General features: G+C 39.9%; 1 protein-coding gene across 2 annotated transcripts in view; it reads left to right on the top strand.

Moving 5' to 3' along the window:
* The window catches only part of LOC146601946 (neural-cadherin-like), a 41293-nt gene that overhangs the window by 8044 nt on the left and 12508 nt on the right, over positions 1-20741 (top strand). For both annotated transcript variants that reach the window (XM_085304854.1, XM_085304932.1), the window contains exons 8-19: positions 174-342; positions 1554-1724; positions 5680-5852; positions 5967-6134; positions 7047-7296; positions 10028-10155; positions 11261-11447; positions 11607-11750; positions 14229-14512; positions 15442-17059; positions 19168-19261; positions 20008-20192. In XM_085304854.1, the coding sequence (XP_085160980.1) occupies positions 174-342; positions 1554-1724; positions 5680-5852; positions 5967-6134; positions 7047-7296; positions 10028-10155; positions 11261-11447; positions 11607-11750; positions 14229-14512; positions 15442-17059; positions 19168-19261; positions 20008-20192 (3571 nt within the window). The remainder of the gene's footprint in view (positions 1-173; positions 343-1553; positions 1725-5679; positions 5853-5966; positions 6135-7046; positions 7297-10027; positions 10156-11260; positions 11448-11606; positions 11751-14228; positions 14513-15441; positions 17060-19167; positions 19262-20007; positions 20193-20741) is intronic.

The following is a 20741-nucleotide window of genomic DNA, read 5'->3' as shown; positions in this document are numbered from 1 at the left end:
CTTGATACTTGAAGAGCAAAGTCTTCSTTTTCTTTCCCTCTTTCTTTTTCTCCCTTATAACTTGATTTTTCAGTGTTGAGTTCTTCTCAGATGTGCTAGAAAGAATGTTGAAACTGGGTAGCTAAATCATGTAGCCCTGTGTAATAAGAGTTGGACTTTGGATGTCTTTTTAGTGTGCTTACTACAGTGACAGCACCTGGGTTCTGGAGAATCAGCCTCCAGGCACACATGTGCTACAGGTAGAAGCCTATGATGYGGATCTTGGCTTGAATGGAGAAGTGAAGTACGGGCTCATGCACCGAGATGGAGCTTCCCTAGGCTTCAGCATTGATCCAGACACAGGTTAATACCTTTCAGCTTACTGAATTAAAATGAAAATGCCTTTATACTGTTGTATGAGTGTGTGTATGTAGGCTTATGCTTTAACAGTATAACTGTTGGGTTAGCTATAACAACTTACAGAGTAAATAYTGAAAGAATCTTAGAGTATGTAGATAATCTTCCATATTGCTTAAGATGATACTGATTTAAATGACAAATTAAACAGGAAAACAAAACTCAGTTCACTCCGAAGGTGACAAGCTATTCTAAATCTCTTAATTTCATGTTGGATTGAGTGTTACTGTAAAAATACAGAGTAGAAAGTGAACATTTAACAGCTTGAGTTAGTACTTCCCTTTAATGCAACCTAACAGTTCTTTCTTATCTCATGTGCAAGTGAGAAGTCCAGTATAGTATGCATAGAGGTAATACATTCATATCAGAAAAGGAACAGTGACAGACATGGTGCATTTCAGATGAAGGAGTTGAGTAATAAAAGTTGTTGAGGTTTCTATAGCCAAAACAGTAACATGGGAATTTGCTTGTCAGTGTCCAGGACTCAGCGATAGAATAGAAGGGCCAAAGCCRGAGAAGCAGAATCCTAGACTCTAGCATAGTGGAGAAAGGTCTGAAGTGGCCTCAAGAAGGCCAGTTTAAAGTTTCACAGCCAGAAAGAAGAGCTAAGAGAGGGAGAGACTTTGTCGGTCGAGAAGAAGAGCTGACCTTGGGGAGGAAATTGTATGCTTTATTAACTGAGCTACATTGCTCAACTCCAGCTTAATCTATTCAGTGAGGCAGCCTCCAGCTTCCATGGTAAAGACAGCTGTGGTTGCATCATTTAAGCCTTCTGTGGTGTGACTTTTCCCCAGAGTAATAACAAGCTGTCTTGGACTRTCGCTGGAAGGAGCAGGAGAAAGTATTTCTGTATTCCATGAGGAGTGAAATAACAAGGTGTTTAGACTGAAGCTCCTTATCAGGGCAGCAGGGGAGAAAGCTGCTGACTGCAGGTAGTAAGGGGCTTAGGAGGAGCTGCTGGCTGTATGAGAATTGGAGACAGGGACTTGTAATTGGTCTTGTCCAAAACATGTATTGCAGGTTGGTGTGGATTAAGTTATAGAGCTGTAGTGTGCYGTCACAGCTTCCTCCTGTGTGGGTGAAATGCAGGATCCTGGTCTGTGAATTTAGTCTTGAGGCTCAGTGACATACAGAACAGGAGGTATCTGTGTTTCCAGGAATCATCACAACCACTCAGAGTTTTGACCGGGAGAAGCAGAGGGAATATACGCTCTCTGTTACTGCAACAGACCAAGCACAAGAACCGCTGATCGGTGTGTGTCAAATCACCATCTTTATTGCTGATGTCAATGACAATGATCCCAAGTTTGAAAACAGTCRCTACCAATGTGAGTGGTTTTTAACATCCTATTCCAGTACTGTAACGTGAACCTGTTTAGTAGTTCCATATAACAATGATTGTTTTTCAGGTGACAAAACTTTACTTTGCTGCCAACTAAGCCAGTTACTACTTACCCATACTCAGTGGAGATATGAAGAATTGATCATTGTCCTCTTTATAACAGCATTTTAACTATTGCAATACTCTTTAATACGGTGACAGTGTCTTCAGTCCTCTGGATTAGGYAGATTTGATTCCTTTCCTTTGTGTCTTTTCCCTGTCCATTTTTTTTGCATATTCATTATTCAATGTCTCGAAACAAAACATAACATCCTATCTGAGAAGTCATCAACCCCAACTAGAAGAACAATTGTCATCTGTATCTCTTTAATACAATACCTCTATTCATATAGGCCAGAGTGGTCTTTATCTCCTGTCAGACAGCTTGAAATCTTTAGTTTGTAGCCTGTCATTGACTGTGAGCCCCGATCCCTCCTATAGCTAGCTCAGCAGCACAGTTACCCCCATTTGTTCTAGTATCATTCCTTTTTCATCCCCTCCCCCCCATGGCATGCTTTTCATCAGTCTTTGATTTAATCTTACTTGCTGTTTCTCCAGTTGAATCCTGCACTTTATTGCCTTTGAACTCTCTGCATTTGATGTCATCCATAAATGACAAGCGTATTCCCTAGTTGTTGGTCTAGGACAGACCCTTCCTTACATGATTGCTTCAACAAGGATGGCAATAAATGGTTGATGATTCATGTGATAAATCCGTGGATTTATCCATATACATATGTCCATATATGGACACATAGATGTSTGTATTTTGGAGATATTTCGCTAGTTCTGTGGAAACATTTTGTAGGGGAAAGCAGTAACCAATACATTATTAAAACAAGGATAATTTTTAAGTATGTCATTTTTAGCATCACGTAGGCCAACAGTTTAGTAGGATTGCAACAAGATTGGATGCTTGTATGGCTGTGAACAAGTGACAGTGTTTTAATAAGGAGAGAAAATGATCTCTTTGTAAAGAATCTAAATGTATGTCTGTATTTTACAGTTATGCTCAAGGATAGAGAGAAAATTGTTCTTTACCTTTTAGAGTATCTTACACTAACTCAAGTGCCATGTAGTTAAGATGTGCTGATTGAGAATAGCAATTTCTACGTTCCTGTCAGTAGATTCTGCAAGTCTGACCAAAGCAGCACTGAGCAGCAGTGTGAATGATCTCACTTGAGAGAGAGAAATATTTTGGGACAGACCAGAGAAGCCCTCGAGGTAAAGGTAGTGTACGAGCGAAGATGAACCTTTCTACTGTACCTTAAAACATGTCCTTCAGATGGACCTACAAGTGATTTTTTTTTTTGAAAGAGCAGTGAAGCTGTGAGTTTGTATTTTGTAACTATRACAACTCTGGCACTTCTGAAGAAAGGACATTCTTTTTTCTTTTTCCCCAAATATGGAGAACCAGCAAATGTCCTGTAACAAAGGCAGTTCTTTGGGATTGGGGAACTACAGATAATCAGATCACTTTATGGATAGTACTTTTCAAGCATCTGTACATAAGAAGTCAATATTTGGACATCATAGAATTAAAAATAGTTTCCTCTCTAACAGGGTCAAATACCATCAGTCCTCAGTTCCTGTTCGTCTTTGAAACTTAGTTCTTTATTCCTCTGCACTAAGATGTTGGTCAAACCCTAGTTTAAGCTATGCATCCTATTATCTGCATGGAAGGCAGTCATTAAACAAATGCTTGACTATATGGTATAGTAGTTGTTGATGTTACGCCAGCAGCAAGGAGAAGTACATCAGGTGGGATAGTATGGCCTAAGTAATTGTGAATATTTTCTTACAATGTGATTTAACAAGATTTGACTATAAAAGCATAAATGTAAACATAGGACAAAGGATATTTTAAGGTATTTCCTAACAGTAAATTCCATTTTCATTTATCTCTTCTGAGAGCAGCTTTTACTGTACTGACATAGCAGGGACATGAATAGTAGGCCAATTAAATATCCGGAGGGGCRGGGCACAGCTAGTAAAACTCCGTTTCCTAGTCATTGAGCAAGCGGTTTTGGTGGTTTGAGGTTTTACTGCCCCTGTGCCAGAGACTGGAGATATTAAGAAGGAGGAAAAGCAAAATGGAAAACATGACCATATCACAGTAGAGATATTGTGTGCAATTCTGTTTGTTCCRTCTCAAAATGACATAGTAAAATAGGGGCATAGAAGGTAAATCCAAGGTATGAAGTTGTTTCTGAACGCGACATAGTTAAATAGGCTGAGTTGTCTAAAGTGCTATCTAGCAAGTGCAATCTTTTCACTGTCAGGACCGTTTCAGTACACTAAGCTGACAGATAAATTTAATACATGGAACCACCTCAAAATAGGATCAGGCAAGCACCAGTAAGTGCTTGGAGAAGAAAGTGGGACTGTATGGCTGAGGATGGGTGGAAAAACAGGAGCAATCTCAGATCAGAACAAGCTGAAAAGTTCAGTGTGGAAGAGAAAYGGATGACAGGGATGTGATAGCTGTATATACAACTGTGCCCCGCACTGAGGAGGGGACTAGGAAATGACTGTTCACTATTTCTCATAATTTTGTCCCTGCCAAGAATTGAGCTTTAGGCAGACAAAATGAATGACTCTTCTATCCAATAGGTACTTCAACTGTGCAACTTGTTGGCAACAAATTTGTAGATGCTGATTATAAAAGTGGGTTAAAAAAARGTTTAATACATCTAGGACTACTGACACAAAAATGCTATCTTTATCTCAGGAGGTCCCTAAGCCACATATTGCTGGGAACAGGGAGGAAGACCTGAGAAGAGGGGCATATAGAAAATGATCGTTATACCTTTGCCCAAGACAGCTTCTCCCAAACACTCTTGAGCTGTGACGGTCTCTTAGGGGGATCTTTACTATGACCTGCATCTTTATGCTTTGTGATTACCTATTGTCTCCCAGTGGTGCTGCTGTTTTTACCACTCCAGTTCAGGATTAACTCAATTCATAAATAATTCCATTTGATGCCAGTCTGCTGTTAACCAGCAGTTCAATCCAGTAGCCTTGACTGTGATGTGAGGCATCTGGAACTCAGCTGGATGTAGGATTTGCCAGTGCTGTTGTGGAGAGGAGCAAGTGCAGTCAGCAGGGAGCTGAGAGGGACAGCAGCACCCACAGCTGAGAGAGTGAGAGTCACCAGAACTGTCCTGCTGGAGGGTTAGCAGGAACTTTGTGATATGGGGCTGATGTGGTGATGTATAGTCTACATGGAAAAAAAAAATTTTGAGCAATCTCCTGGTCAGAATAATCTCTTTTGGCAAAATTATGTTCTCTGAGGTAGCAGTCATTCTTGTGCCCGAGATAGAGTATGGGAACAGTGGTGGGGAGGGAGCTGCTGGCATTGCTGTGTGATTTAGAGCTCCGTTTCACAGGCACAGTCATCCCAGCAAGGCTTTACAGCAAAAACTTTACTAGGAAAACAGTAAACCTGCTTCATTAACAGCTTTCTTAACAACCCAGCATGTAGAGGAAGGGAAGGGAAAGCTAAAACAAAAATGTGGATACTGTCTTAGTGACAATACTTTATAACCAGCCTCATTACAGAAACATTTAATCTCATGTGACGGTGACTCTGAAGTTTTACATGTTGCCTTGACTGGAAAAGCAGTGGTAAAATCTATTTTTGATATAAAACCAACTGCTCTGAAACAGTAATGGTGCAGTGAGGAACTGGTTCAGATCARCCCAGGTATTTAGTCTCTTCCAGATTATCAGTGAAATCCTGCATGAGAGATGTCTGAAGAGCGGCCCTATGCTGTAAGTTTGGCATTGACTGTGAAGATCCCTCTTTTGTCTATTAATTGTTATATGCAGGAGTAGTTCTGTAACACACAGCGTGGTAAATTAGAGCARGGCCTACTGACAATACGTTTGTCTTTTCAAAGATTTCCTCCATGAGGACACTCCATTGGGAACAAGTTTTCTTCGTGTCGCCGCTCATGATGATGACCAAGGTGTGAACGCTGCTATCACATATTCAATGTTAGAGCACCAACTGGAATACTTCCAGATCAATCCCAGCACGGGTTGGGTGTATTTAAACCGTCAAATCTCCCAGGTAACATGACTGTGTGTTTGGAATAGAGCATCCTTCAACCCCTCAAATCCATTGGAGAGTGTTAATTGCAATCTCCTGATTTGCACAAAATGATTTGTCATCTTTATTTGGTAGGCAACAGAGATTAGTCGCTACATTGTAGCAACAGATGGAGGCAACAGGAGTAGCACTGTGGAGTTGACTGTAACTATCACTAATGCACTCAGCCAGCCACCCCTCTGGGAGCAGAACAGATACTGGGTAACAATCCCTGAAAACACAGTTCCTGACACCAAGATAGTGGTACGTTAAAAGTATGATTGCTTCCTTCCCTCTTCTTTCCACATTACCGTCTTCCTTTCTTGTGCTCTGTCTGTATCCTCATGAGGATATATGCATGCCCACTGTGCAAACGTATCACATTGTGCTGTTCCCTTATGAGCCTCCGTAACTGTGTACTCCTGGTTTGACAGGAATATCTGTTGCAGAATACACCAGTATTTTACCTAGTGATCCATAAAACTAATGGCCTGCAGGGTGTGCTCCCACAGGCAGCATCTTTGAATAAAAAGTGAGATCCATGCTCTGCATGTGCAAGAAATCCTTGAGTGTTTACACCAAGAGCTAGTTGTCTGCTCTTGCATCCTGCCTGCCTGAAATCTTTTCTACAACTTTTCTCATGTTCTCTTAAGTACTGTTGCAGTTTGTCTGTTCCATTTTAGCAGTAGTTTGTATTGGGAGTTCTTCTATCCCACATCTTTCTCTTTAATCTGTACCAACTTACTCTTTAAGGATGGTCTCTTCTGTAAATTACTAATGATGTCTGCCTTCCTCCTCCTATATGTGGTATCAAAAAACTTCAAAAAATTTGGTTTTGTTTGTATCCTGCTTGATTGAATGTACAGCTCAGTGGAGACACAGTCTCCTTTTGGATTATCTTTCCTGTGGAAGGCAGAGAGAAGAGTAATTTCTTCAGCCAATGATACAATTATCTTTTAGCAAATTTGCAGGCAGATGAATTTACTGTTGATCAAAGAGCTATAGCAAACCTAAATATTGTAAAATTAAACTCAACTCTGCAGAATGAAAGTAAATGATTTCTGTTTTGTCTTGTTATCCTTGTCATGCCTGCACGGTTTTTGCCATCAAATTGAACATGTAACACTTGCAACCCCACACTTCATGAACATATATGATGGCTCTTTTTTTCTTCAGACTATCAAAGCCACATCCCCTCTTGGCAATCCCAGGGTTACATATAATCTGGAGGAGGGTCAAGTTCCAGAGACTAACATGCCAGTTCGTTTCTATCTGAAGCCAAACAGAGCTGATGGATCTGCTTCTCTTCTAGTCTCTGAACCACTTGACTTTGAGACAACCAAGTCTTTCACTCTGAGAGTCTGGGCGCAAAATGTAGCAATGACTCGTATAGCTTCCTTTACTACTGTCTGTGTCAATATAACAGGTAAGTACCATTGTTGTTGGAACAGCTTATTCAGGAAAATATTTTTGCTATAAAATCATGAAATGATGTAGCATACATGAGATTCCTAGCCACCTATAAATTCTTTGGACAATTTTAATCCTATAAAAGGAAGTTGCATGCAGTCATAAAAATGTTTGTTGGACACAATTTCTAATTGCAACTATAAAATGTGGAAATGTGTTAATGCAAAAATGTACTGTGTGAATGTTTATACCATACTGTAGTACTTGCTTTTATAAATATAAAATTTATAAATTGCAATATATAATTATAAAATATAAATTGCAAAATTTTTCCTTTGATAGGAGRAGGAATCTAGTAAATGTCTTGATGTTTTTGAAAAGAGACGTGTATTACTGGGAATTTTCTGTTGTAGAAAGACAAAGTGCAGATATCAAACACAAAACCAACCTATCTGGTTTWTTGTTGCATTAGGAACTTTCTATTTAACATTGAGGTTAAAACTGTAGAAATGAAAATACAAAGGTGCTTATCTCAAAGATAWGACCTAACCATGCCTACAGTGAGGTCTGTTTGTAAAGTTCCACTCCTGTAAAACTACTAAAAACCGTAAGTSTGATTTAATCCCTGCTTTTTGAAGCATTAGCAAATAACTTAGCAAATAACTTACGTTATGTAGAGATTTATGTTGCAAATATTTTTAAGTGAAGTCTTCAGTAGAAACATTTGTATCTGTCACCACCATAGACACCAGAGCGCTAAAACAGTGATTTGAATGGATATCTGATGCCTCTGCTTTACATAATCAAAGCATTATCCTGTCTTCTACAATCCACTGGTGCAAAAACTCTTCTAATGTGTACAGCAGCAGTGCCTAAAGTTAGAGTCTGAGCCTCATTATACATAAATTACCACATCGCAAAACATTTTTTCCACAGAGCAATTATTAGTACCAGTCTTTAGCAGCAGCTTCATTTTGCTCACAAGCAAAAGTCCTTTTTCAATAATGTAATATTTCATATGAAAAAAGTATGTGTACATATAGGCAGGCATGCATGCATTAGTGGGGGAAAAGGTGAGTTAAACTTCTAAGACAGAATTAGCCACCAGAAGGTTTCACTTTGTAGAATTGTCGCTTATTTATATACAAGCACACACAAAAGGAAGACTTTAAAGAGCAGATAGATAGCCTTATTTTCCATTGTCTTGCTCAGTGAATTTGGTAAGGCTTATCTCTAACAAGACACATTCTCTCTTATACAACATGCAAAAATATCTGTCAGAAAAAAAATTTCACAAAGGATTATGCATATGAAAGTGAAAGGAAATTGGAATATAAGAGAGCCCACACTGACAACTTAAGTAATTTAAGACGTTAATACTGTAAATATTTTTGTGTCAAAATCAATGGAATCACATGGCAGTAGTAAAATCAAATGTGTGCTTAAGGGTTCACAGAATGAGATATTAAGCATTTTGTTTGCTTCTCTTATAAAGACAGATGGTTCTGAGGAACTGTGATTACAGCCCTTCTATTTTGGTATTCTGCAGCAATAAAAGAAAATCACTTTCTTAAAATGTGCCTGTTAAGTCATGAAAAATGCAAAAAGATTTAGACAAAGAGTGTCACCAGGTTGATGTGTTGTGAGCTGACCAGGAGGATGTCATTTCAGAGCAGTTTAAACTGACGCAAGTCAGTGCTGTCATARTTCTCCTGGCTGTCCCTTTTATCCCTAGTGCTCATCTGCTCCTACACAGAGTGTTTAAGGGAGGAAATATGTCAGAAACTGACCTACAAAATAATGAATACATTTTTTCCTGTTTAGTTCTCTACAGAGGTCAGGCAAGGAAGAAAAGTATTAAGCAAGACCACACTGACATAGAGCATAGCTGCACATTGCACTTAATCTGGTCTGACTGCAGACTGCTACTACAGGTGCAGCACTTTCTTTCTCTAAGGCCCCTCTCTGTGCAGCCTTGTGGCTTCTCTTCTGTTGGATCTGCTGATAACACAACTACCGAGTATGTTAGGTCAACCAGCCCCGTTCTCCTCAGAGAGTCAGTTTTCTGTCAAAGCAACAAAATGAGCAGTCTCTCTATGTGCCAACATGATCACTTAATCCATCTGGTGGGAGGGAAGATCCCATTGCTTAGAGTAGGATGATAAGAGTGGGAAGATCAGTATTATTCCTTCAGACATCAGCTGACAGTTAAACCAGGGGAGGCTAATGTACAGCAGTATCCTTAAGTAATGGTTAGGTCCTACAGCCTGACATAGCTCTAATTATAGTGTCCTGGAGAGCTCCTGCAAAGACCAAGACTCTTACACACATTCTCCATCAACTCTAGACTTTACAATTTAATTTCCATTGTGTGTTAACCAGCCCATAGTAACATACTGAAATTAGTTACAATGAGTGGTTCTGCTGTAGGCTTCAGTAGGTAACCAGCTCTTTACAGACTGAAAGGCCTGCTGGTACTAATATTCATGGGCTTATAATAAGATTGCWGGGCAAATTGTTAGCTAATGTCAGGCCGCTGTCTCCCAGAAATTGCTCACTGTCTATAAAATGCCTTCTACCAAGTGCRTGGAAAATGAGAAGACCAAAAGTAGGACTGCTTTTTACGAAGAACAATAAATTCTTTCTCCAAGCAAAATTACAATAGTGAAAAAATACAGTAAATTAAATGCAATTCTGAAGATCTGCATACATTTTCTCACTGTGGTCCCAATCATCTCCTTTTGCAGACGTAAATGATAATGTTCCATTTTTCGTGTCATCTAACTATGAAGCGTCTGTGCCGGAAGGAGCTGCTGTTGGCATGCCTGTGGTTCAGGTTTTAGCTACAGACTTGGATTCTGGCCTACATGGAGAGGTTTGACCTTATATCCAGTTCTTTTCCTCCCAATAGACAAGTTTTACTGTTGTGATGCTGAGAGTGCACAGAARATGATAGGATAGAGAGCCACCAACACTTCTACAGCAGTTRTCAAGCATTTGTCTAACATATACTAGTGTCTGAAGTATGTGATACAGAATATAAGCAGAGGAGGTTCTGTTCACAATCTTGAGATCCTATGTCATAGCAACTCATTCTGATCCAGCATCTGTGACAAAACACTGCTGCCTAGTTCTCCAGGTTGCTCGCATGACATAACTGGAGAAGGCTGCAGAACACGTCTCCAAACTCTTGCCTCTTAAGCTCGTTATTTAATGTTTCACCACCCTTATCATAGTGACTCAACCCAAGGAAAAAGTAGTGTTATGAAGGGAACTGCTTATTTCTGCATGTTTTCCCAGGCCTTTTTGAAAAATCCTGTCATCTTTCTGGAAGAGAGCTCTGGTTAGTAGAGATTTGTTGTTCTATAAACGTTATTTTGCAGCTTCTGAAGACCTGTATAGTGGAACTGCATGTGGCCATGCTTTCTGCATGACGTGGCGGTAGGGGTAGAAATGTTTTTTTTTCCAAAGGAAGAAGCCAAACCTTTGTTAAAGTGGAAAATTTGGACAGTTTTAATCAGTGAAGGTCTTCATTTGTTTATGAGTGTTTTTGAAAAAAATTTTGAATGAGTGCCAGACTCCTAGTCATAGTCTTTTGTATCAGGAGTGTGATGGGCTGCTAGAAGCTAGGCAGGTGATATTATGGAAAATGCCATTATATACTTTCTTTATCTTTCTGTTATTCAYAATCTTTTTTAATTGGCTTTAGTCACTGCTGTAGATGAAAAACTGGGCTTGTTGGGCTTTGGTCTGATTGCTACAGCTGTTTTACTGTTTGAGAGTTCTGATTTCTTTTCTTCAAAGTGAATGGACTTCAAAAAATTCTGTCTAAATGAACATACTTTCCTCAAAGCATTGCTACTTTGCAGAGAGTCTTGGGAAGCTACTGGGGAAGTGTGGGTTGGGTGTGGGCAGACACAGCACTTGGACGTACAAGTGAAAGTGGAAAATGCAGCCTCCCTTAACTGTTTTCTTTTTAGGTTCACTACTTAATATTGAAAGATGCAAATGAGGATTACCAGTTCTTCACCATGGAGCCTGAAACAGGAATTATTTCTACTCATGCATCTTTTGACAGAGAGAAAAGAGCCTCTTACTTGATTGAAGTTCAATCTCAGGACTCTTCAGAATCTGCTAGACCTGGTGTTCATGGGCAACCCAACACAGGTAAGACTAGTAAAGAATTATGTACTGGTTAAGTGATATCAGAGATTGAGTTCATTAACTTTTCTGGACTTGAGATTTGTGTGAGATATCTGGAATAAAGCAAGATGTTCCACCTTTGCCATTTCTAGTCTACATATGCCTCTGGCATCTCCTTTATAGACACAGCCTACGTAAGGATATTTGTCAGTGATGTGAATGACAATGCGCCAGCATTCCCTAAGTCAGTGTACGAGATCAGCATAGATGAAGACAGGGATGTTGGAAGTCCTGTTATGACAGCAACAGCAAATGATGAAGATGAGGGTGAGTGGACCTGCCCTGTGTATGTCTGTCTTTTTTTCAACCTGTTAGTATGCATTGTCCATAGGATTGCTTCCTTTTGGGACAAATAAATTTGCATTCAGGAGATGAATGGACATTTCAAGCATTTGCAAAAGAGGAGAGGAGTTTTGGACACATGAGAGCATTTTCTTTAATTAAGAAACTCAAGTTTCCTGTATAAGGGTTAGCAGTATCTKTGGGGTACAATGAAATCATCTAGAGTCATAACCTTTCTGTTAACTTCACGAGAATGCTCACTCTTGACTATATGTTTACCTTGTGCTGACTGCAGTGCTTGCTGGATCTCCCCATGAGCCAGTTTCACTACTGCAAAAAATCCTAATCTGTTTGCTTTTTGGTGAGTTAATGATTTGAATCCGTAGAAGGATCTAACAAGCAGTGGAAAATGTGGGATGGCRTAGCTAGACACGAAGGCCAGGAGAAGGCAGGAATAAAGAAGGAAAAAGGGGAGAAGTCAGTTCTCCTCTCTGGCATGTCAGAGTCCGGTACTCTCTAACCGGATTCTTTTAGATAATCCACACATGGAAGATGTAATATTTAATAAAAAAATTTACTTATTTGAAGGTCTTTGATTTAGCAGAATGATACAGYAATATACTGAAATCGCAATACAAGTGTAAGTTACACTTAGGAAAACATAGCAATTGCAATATACAGTTCAGTCACAATACAAATATGATTCCCATTATCAGTCTCTGTAATATGTTACCATCACTAGCTGACAGGGAGAAATATGTAAGTTGAAACTTGCTCAAGCCCGTTGCTCTCTTTGAAATTCTTTTATTAATTTTTTATTTTTTACACTCTGTGTTGGGCTGAGCCATGTATACACTCCAGCAAGTTGAAACTTGCTCAAGCCCGTTGCTCTCTTTGAAATTCTTATATTAATTGTTTATTTTTTACACTCTGTGTTGGGCTGAGCCATGTATACACTCCGGCAATGCTGGTCTGGCTAGTTCAGGGAGACATTCACACTCCTTTGATGAGGGAGAAATATTTACACCCCTCAACTGTGATGTAGTCAGTTGATCCACTCAACAGGCATAGTTKTTTATCGAAAACAAAGGCTACCCTCTGGTCCCCTTTGTGTTAAGATAAAGTCAGTTTTCTGTCAGCAACAGCTGTGGTCCGTCGCGCTGTACATCATTCCCTGAACATCATGGACGTRTCGCCCTTGCACATCTCCTCTGAGTCTTCTTCCATTGTAAGGGTTATTGGGCAGTCACACCATTACATCAGCTCGTATGTTGTGAAACTGGCCTTAAAGCGTGGTGAGATGAGAGAGGCTGAGGCAGTCCAATGGACATGCACCACGAATCGGTTCCTGTCCTTGCTTTGACTCATGCTTTTTTGCCCCTTTCATGAGTTGATCAAGCTCAGTATACTGGGGGAAATCAAACCTATTGCAGAAAAGAAAGTAAGCTGATGCCTTGGCGATACAGCCCAAAGGAGCACTAGAGGAGTGTGTGGCTGGGAGCAGATGGGAGTTGACTATTCCTTTCAGTGGCAGTGCTTTAACGCCTGTCCCTCTTACAGTCTGTAGTGAAGAAGCGAAAAGGTCATTTAAAACCAACTGCCACACTTGAGAGAATTTCGCAAAAGTAGTTGGCAAGTGGCGGTGGGAGACAGGCTGCAGAGGGAGTCAGGGTCTTCCAAGCACCAAACAATATGGAGCACAGACTTTTCACTTTCTTGCCATCCATATTTCTCCAGTCTCCGCATCCACAGATGACAACTTAAAACAAAGGCCGTGCTTTCTACTAATTGAATAGTAGTTTTATCTGGTTAATTTGGGAAATAACTTTTCTGTCCTGTGATGTAGGATGAATACAGTGTCATGAGTTCTTTTCAAATAAGTAAAATGAGGTACAAAGTAATTTTCTATTTTATTCCTAAACACTTTGCAGCAACCAAACAACTATTGTTCAGTTTGTACAAATGGAAGGCTCTACAGTGAGTTGAATTCTTTCTCAAAATAGAGGGCTTTTGTTATATATTAGCACCATCCAGTGGTTAAAAAAAAAAAAAAAAAGTTAAAGGATATTGACATTTGAAATGGGAAGTTTAGGAAACATTAAGCAAAATAGCTTCTAATATTTTAATAGTGCATTACTTTTTATTGTTATTAGCAAATGAATACATGTGAAATTAGAGATATACAATTCCTTCATTATCAATAAAGAAGTGCTTGACTGTGACTGCAGATTATATTTGTGGATATAAATGCAGACCCAACCCCAAATCTCCCATACACAGATCCTTCACAATTACGTACCAGGATCATTGCACTCATGAGTGTGTTTGTTTCTCCCACATACAGTATAGCAGCCTGCTCTGGGCTGGACAAAAAAGGCTTTTTTTGGATATGTGTTCACTATGTACAGCTGTATTGACCATTCAGAGCATGTACAAGCAGTAATCATTTGCTTTCTCTTGTAGGTGCAAATGCCAAACTAAGATATCAGATTACATCAGGAAATGTGAAAGGAATTTTTGATGTGGAACCTGAGGTTGGCACCGTCTTCATTGCTCAATGTCTGGATTACGAACAAGAGCAACACTATGAGCTCCGACTTGTAGCTTCAGATGGAAAATGGGAGAACCACACGCTCATCATCATCGATGTTGTGAATAAGAATGACGAAGCACCAGTCTTCACTCGGAACGAATATCAGGGCAGTGTCTTGGAGGAACTCACAGATCTGCCTGTACTTGTTGTAAAGGTAAATCAGTTAGTATGAAGCAAGGCAGAACTTTGCTTTTTGTTCAACTCAATCTCATTCAAGCATGTGAATTCTGAGACAGTCTCATCAGAGTGGATAAACCCTGGCTCTTCTGGTCTGTAGTATTCGACTAACAATTTCTGTAAAGAAGAGACTAAAGAGAGTATGATTGAATCTAGGTGACAGGCTTGCTCTCTTGACCAACAGAAATGTTGAAAAATGTACTGGCTTATCTCTACAAAGCAAGTGAGGTATTGTACTAGCAGATTTTGAGAGACTATGTATGCATATCATGGTTGGCAGAAGCATGCCTCATGCATTTAAGTTCGCAGACTCTTTCACTGTATTTATACTAGCAAATGAAAGTTGTCTGGAAATGTTCCTTTACTCTGGAACTTGATCATCTTCACTGTTTTGTTTAGAGCAGTCCCTGACATGGTTTTGGTTAGCCAGCTAGCTCTCTCCCAAACAATCGCTGGATGCAGAACAGGAACTGGGAGTTAGTTCTGGCCTGTGCTAACAATCAGCCTGGATGTATAGTTACCCAATTTTAGAGGGTAAGGGATTTACACAGCCTCTTGTCACTACAAGAGAAAGAATCTCTATTTGCTTTTTCATTCTAACTGCAAAAATTTTGCTCAACAGACCTATTATTATTTCCACTTGATGGTTACTGCAGTAATTTCTTCCTTACAAAATCTGCTGGGAAGTAGAATGTATTAGTCTGTCTAAACATGGTTTTGTTTCTCTAGGCTGTGCATAATGCTTACAGAAAGAGTACTTGATCTGAATGACTCRAAGCAATATATGCTTATTGTTAAAATGCATGCTATTTATTTAGCCTGCATAATACCAACTGCATTCAATAAAAGAACAATGGTTTCCCATTCTCTTTTATATGAAGACTTACAGGCTGTGGTTTGTCCTAGGTTTCTGCAACAGACCCTGACCAAGAGGCTGATCAAAATGCCATTAACTATTCCTTGCATGGACAAGGGTCCAATAGCGAGTTCAGCATCAATGAGAACACAGGCGAGATCACTGCAAATAAAAGGCTAGACCGTGAGAAGCGATCAACGTGGCGCTTTCTTGTTCTTGCAACTGATGAGGGTGGAGAGGGACTGACTGGCTTTGCGGATGTGATCATAGAGGTGAAGGATGTGAATGACAACCCACCCTTTTTCCTCTGTGCGTCAGATGGTTGTTTCATGGGCCATGTCCTGGAAGATTCTCCAGCAGACACCTCTGTCATGGACATGACAGCAGTGGACCTGGATGACCCAAAGGCTGGTACAAATGCTGTTCTAACATACAGAATCATTCAAAATGTCCAAAATGAAATTAATCTGAGTTTGTTCTCAATTAACTCAGTTAGCGGYACCATCTATACCACGCTTGGGTCCCTGGATAGGGAGAAGGAAGACAGGTACCTAGTAGTGGTTGAGGCTAGAGATGGAGGAGGTCTCACTGGGACAGGCACAGCCACTATTTTGGTATCTGATGTAAATGACCATGCTCCAGTCTTCCTGCAAAGGATGTACACGGCATTTGTCTCTGAGAATGCAAGTATTAACACTGAGGTAGCAGTAGTATCTGCTGTGGATAAAGATGAGGGAGAAAATGCCATGGTGACATTCAGCATCCTTGACGGGGACAATGACCGCAAATTTTCCATAGAGACAGATAAAGTCAACAACTGTGGGCTTATCCGACTACRAAAGCGGGTTGATTTTGAGAAACCTCATGAGAGGGTGTTCAATTTGACTGTGAAAGCAGAGGACATGGATTTCTTCAGCATTGCTCACTGTGTGGTSTATGTGGAGGACTCTAATGACCATGCTCCTGTTTTCTACCCGCAGTTCTATGAAGTGACTGCTCTGGGGGAAGATGTCCCAGTTGGCAGCAAAGTTGTTCAGGTTTCTGCTGTTGACTTSGATTCTGGCCTGAATGGAAGGTTTTCTTTCCATCTGCTAAGCAGATCTGACCCAGGCAGCCAGTTCTCTGTGGCTAGTGATGGCTGGGTGGTAGTTGCAGGGCTGCTGGATCATGAGACAGTGACACAGTACAACCTCATTGTTACTGCCACTGATATGGGGCAGCCTCCTCTGACTGGCAGTGCCACTGTTTTAGTGACTCTGCAGGACGTAAATGACAACGGGCCAGAATTTGAGGTTCATTATAACCCAGTGGTCTGGGAAAACACAGCTTCTCCGCAGGTTGTCCATATGAACGAGACCTCTACTTTGCTGTACGCTAAGGACCGAGACACTGCTGCTAATGGAGCACCTTTCTCCTTTCACTTGCTCAGTGATTTTGATAGTGTGACTAACTTCAACTTGCAGGATTTCCATAATGGAAGCGCCTTGCTCACTGCACTGCGTACCTTTGACAGGGAAGTGCACAAGGTGTTCTACCTGCCGATTCTGATCACAGACAGCGGGATGCCACCCATGAGCTCAACCAGCACATTAACTGTGAATATCGGGGACCAGAATGACCACCCACATTCTCCTGGCTACACGGAATGTCTTATTTACAGCTATGATGGTAAATCACTCTCTGTTTCAAAGTATTACAGTAAGGCCAAAGGAGCAGCTATAAGATACAAGAAAGAACTCTGTGTTTTTCCATGTAAGCTAACATCTAAAAACTCCCCTGAAGTGTGCATAGAGCTCTCGCGGAGGAGTGTGGTGAGGAGCACAGGACTGGACTGTTTGGTTTGTGGAAGAAACTGAGCCAGACTTGAAGGAAGAGGATAGCTGACTTCTATTCTATGCATGCTTCTGTCAGACTTGAGTAATGATTCTTGTTTTCAGGTGCAGTTTTCCAGAGCATTAACATTTCAGAGGAAAATGAGAAAGAAGAATGAAGTTCCTAATATTGTTGAGAAATGTTAAGTCTTAATACTCAGAGAACTTTTTTCCCCTCTAGACTAAATTCAGTTTTGTTGAATACTGAATAGTCAGTTCGGTATTAGTGAATACTCTTAACCTGAGCTCATTTGTGAATTGCCTGAGACATTCGTGTAAGCCTTCAGCYGACAACTGTTACTATGGGGAATTTTCTGTGAATCCCAGCTGCAGGCGGTAGGACAGATGCCACCTTCCTCTCCCTGCCTTGGAGATTATGTTGCAGTTCTCTTGTGATCCAGTGTTCCTACTTAATGAGCCAAAAGCAAATTAAATGACACAGGTTAAAAAGTTTTTGGAGACTTGCCTCCATGTGGGCTTARGTCATTCATTCCTCTTTTTCAACTCTGATGTATATCCTCTGGTTGCATAATACATTAAATAGAGTATCTATTATGGAGACACTAGAAAATATTTCTGTATGGATGCTGCTGGCCATCTATTTTTATTGAAATGTTGCTTCTGGTTGCATAGCACATTAAATAGAGTATCTATTATGGAGACACTAGAAAATATTTCTGTATGGATGCTGCTGGCCATCTATTTTTATTGAAATGTTGTTCTGTCAGTTGGGTATTCACTCTCAAGTTCCACTTACTATAAAGTTGAAACAAAGTCTTGTTGTTTTTTGCTGAGAAACTATGGCACATACTGAGAATCTCTGCTTCTAGTCTAGATAAGTGCACTATCAGGTCTTTTCATTATACCTGAATTCTATTTTAGTTGCCTCTTTAAAAGGGTGAACTCATCTGTACTGTTAATTCCTGGGAAGGACTGTTCAAATCTTCAAAATTATATGTTTTTTTTTAATGTAAAGGTGAGAGGATCTGAAGGCTGCTAATATTTTGCCTGTTGCATTCATATCTTGGAGGAGTCAAACATCAGAGCATCCTTTATACAGTCTCATGCAAAATAAGATGAATGTTGTCATAGTTGCAAGACAACTTACAGGTTTCCTTCACTTTTGAGTGCAACCCTTCAGGTGGCAGGGTTTGTGCTGTTCACTTTTACAAAGTGAAATCTCACATTTTTGCGTCTCCTTTGTGTCTCTTCCATTCTTTACTCGGTAGAAACATGAATTCAGATACCTGCAAGTCTTTCCTTCATAAATGGCCTTTGTAAAACAAAACAGAACAAACCTATCTGTGAGATTTTCTGAGAGGATTTAAAAACAGTAGAATGGATGATGCTTTCTGTCTCACCTAGAAGTCTCACAATCTATTGAGAATGAGCCTACTTACTCTGTTTTGGACACCATTTCTATCTTACTGTAGTTTACTCCAAACTGTTACTGTCTTTTCCCCTTTGCAACCCTGTCAACATTTTGGTTTGCTATCCTTCCAAACCCCAGTTCTTTTCCTATCTATGTCTAAACTGCCCTACAAGTTTGTTGGACACTGAAGCAAAAATAGTGAAAATTAATAGTTCTGGCACAGGTTCTGAACATCTCCTACATCTTTCCTCGGAARTGGCTTAGTTTTTTCTTCCTGTCTGCTTTCTCCAGGCAGCCTCCTATTGAATTAAATCTGTGTAGCCATACAGCAAACATCCAGTAAGCAGGACAGTGCACAGTTTTTATAAATTGTTACACATCTTCCCCAGGGAATAATCACAAATACTTCTCTAGTGGTTTTAAACTTACTACAAACCAGTAAGACTTGAATGGCTGGCCTGTTTGTGTGCATGCATCTGTGTGCATAAATGTGAAAGTTCTGACTGTGCCATTTCTATGCTGTGTTGTTTTAGGTATCCTACCAACGACTGTACTGGGCCAGGTTCGTGCCCCTGATGATGATGACTGGGATCACAAAGTCTACCAATTTGAAGGAAAAACATCACGGTATTTGGAAATAAAAATGAAAGTTGGATGAAATGAAAGAAAACCTTTTCCCCACACAGAAATATAGACTGTATTTAAATTATCTCTTTGAAGACAAATAAAGCATTTGTTGATTAGAAGTTTTTGTGCAGCTCTCCAAAAGCCCTTCTGAGTATGGTACCACAATAAATATGGCTGTATGCCAAACTCATCCATTCTCTGCTGCTCAGTGGGCCAGTGTTTTTTGATGTGCCCTGTCTGCAGTAACATCACTTCAAATGCCCTGTTTACAGTCACATCCGTAGGCAATATCAGTGAGCTACTACAGACACTGCTCCGTCTACTTTCCATCCTCTCTCTTACAAGCTTCTGGAGAGCTGGTATTGCTCAGTCAGCACTTTTTTTAAGATCTTATTTGTACTGGATGTGGATTGTGAGGGGTGTTGGGAGGTACATGTGCTATTCASAGGTTTTACAGAGATGGGTTATGCCTGGTGCGAGTCACTCTCAATGAATATATCTAAACTAGGAGTTTGTGCTGTTTCTGAGGGAAGGGTATTGCTATAGGAGCCTAAGTCTTGATAACAAGTTCTAAGGCATCAGAGCAGGTAGAACCTCTCTATACTGGTGTAGAATCTCTAGGTGCCAAAAAATGTCTCTGATAGCTTTTGCGAAATAAAGTGGGTCAGAAAAACATTGGTGATACTTATTACATCTTAGCTCTTTAACTTTTCATAGCTTTTTCCTTGCCTTAACTCCTATTACAGGTACTTTAATCTTAATGATAACTCAGGATTGCTGACTATTAAAGAGGGAACCCCACCAGGAACATACAATATAAGAGTTAGAGTCATTGATGGTGTCTGGCCAGATGTGGTCTCAACTGTAAAGGTTACAGTGAAGGAAATCAAAGGTGATGCCCTTTATAATGCTGGATCTATACGAATGAAAGGTAAGCAATGTGATGAAGTACATTTAGGACTAAAACACTGAAACCTACCTCTTTAACATTATTGCTGTGTTATTTAAGAGTTCTAATGCTGCTAAACTTACGGTAAGAGTTAATAGCTTTCTACACGGTGGTTCGAAAATGCATCTTTGTCTATATGTGGAGGCACGTCCAGGGAGGAAAAAGACAGCAGGAAATGCTAGCTTGATGCAAAAGTCACAGACGTGAGATTTGTACATCAACTTTGCAACATAACAGCAGKTAATATTTTAAAATATTAATTTGAACAACCTACCTGAAATTCATCAAATTAGTTCAATCTTTGTGGAAGAGTAAAATCTTCTTAAACATGATTATGATTTAAAAGAATGAGAAAGAAGACAAATAAGAATCAAAAAGCTTCAAAACACAAATCTTTTTGCAGAATCTAGCATGGAAAAATTCAGAGCCTAAAAATGAAAACCTTGGTGAATTTGCAGTTGAATGCTTTTTCTGCAGTGTTAATATTTTATTTTGTGATGCTTCTCTCTTTTATTACCGCAAAAGTTGTAG

The sequence above is a fragment of the Rhea americana genome, unplaced genomic scaffold (genome assembly GCF_003343005.1).
Source record: "Rhea americana isolate MKP2758 unplaced genomic scaffold, rheAme1 scaffold_0, whole genome shotgun sequence".
Taxonomy (NCBI): Eukaryota; Metazoa; Chordata; class Aves; order Rheiformes; family Rheidae; genus Rhea; species Rhea americana.
This window is presented reverse-complemented; position numbering and strand designations above follow the sequence as displayed.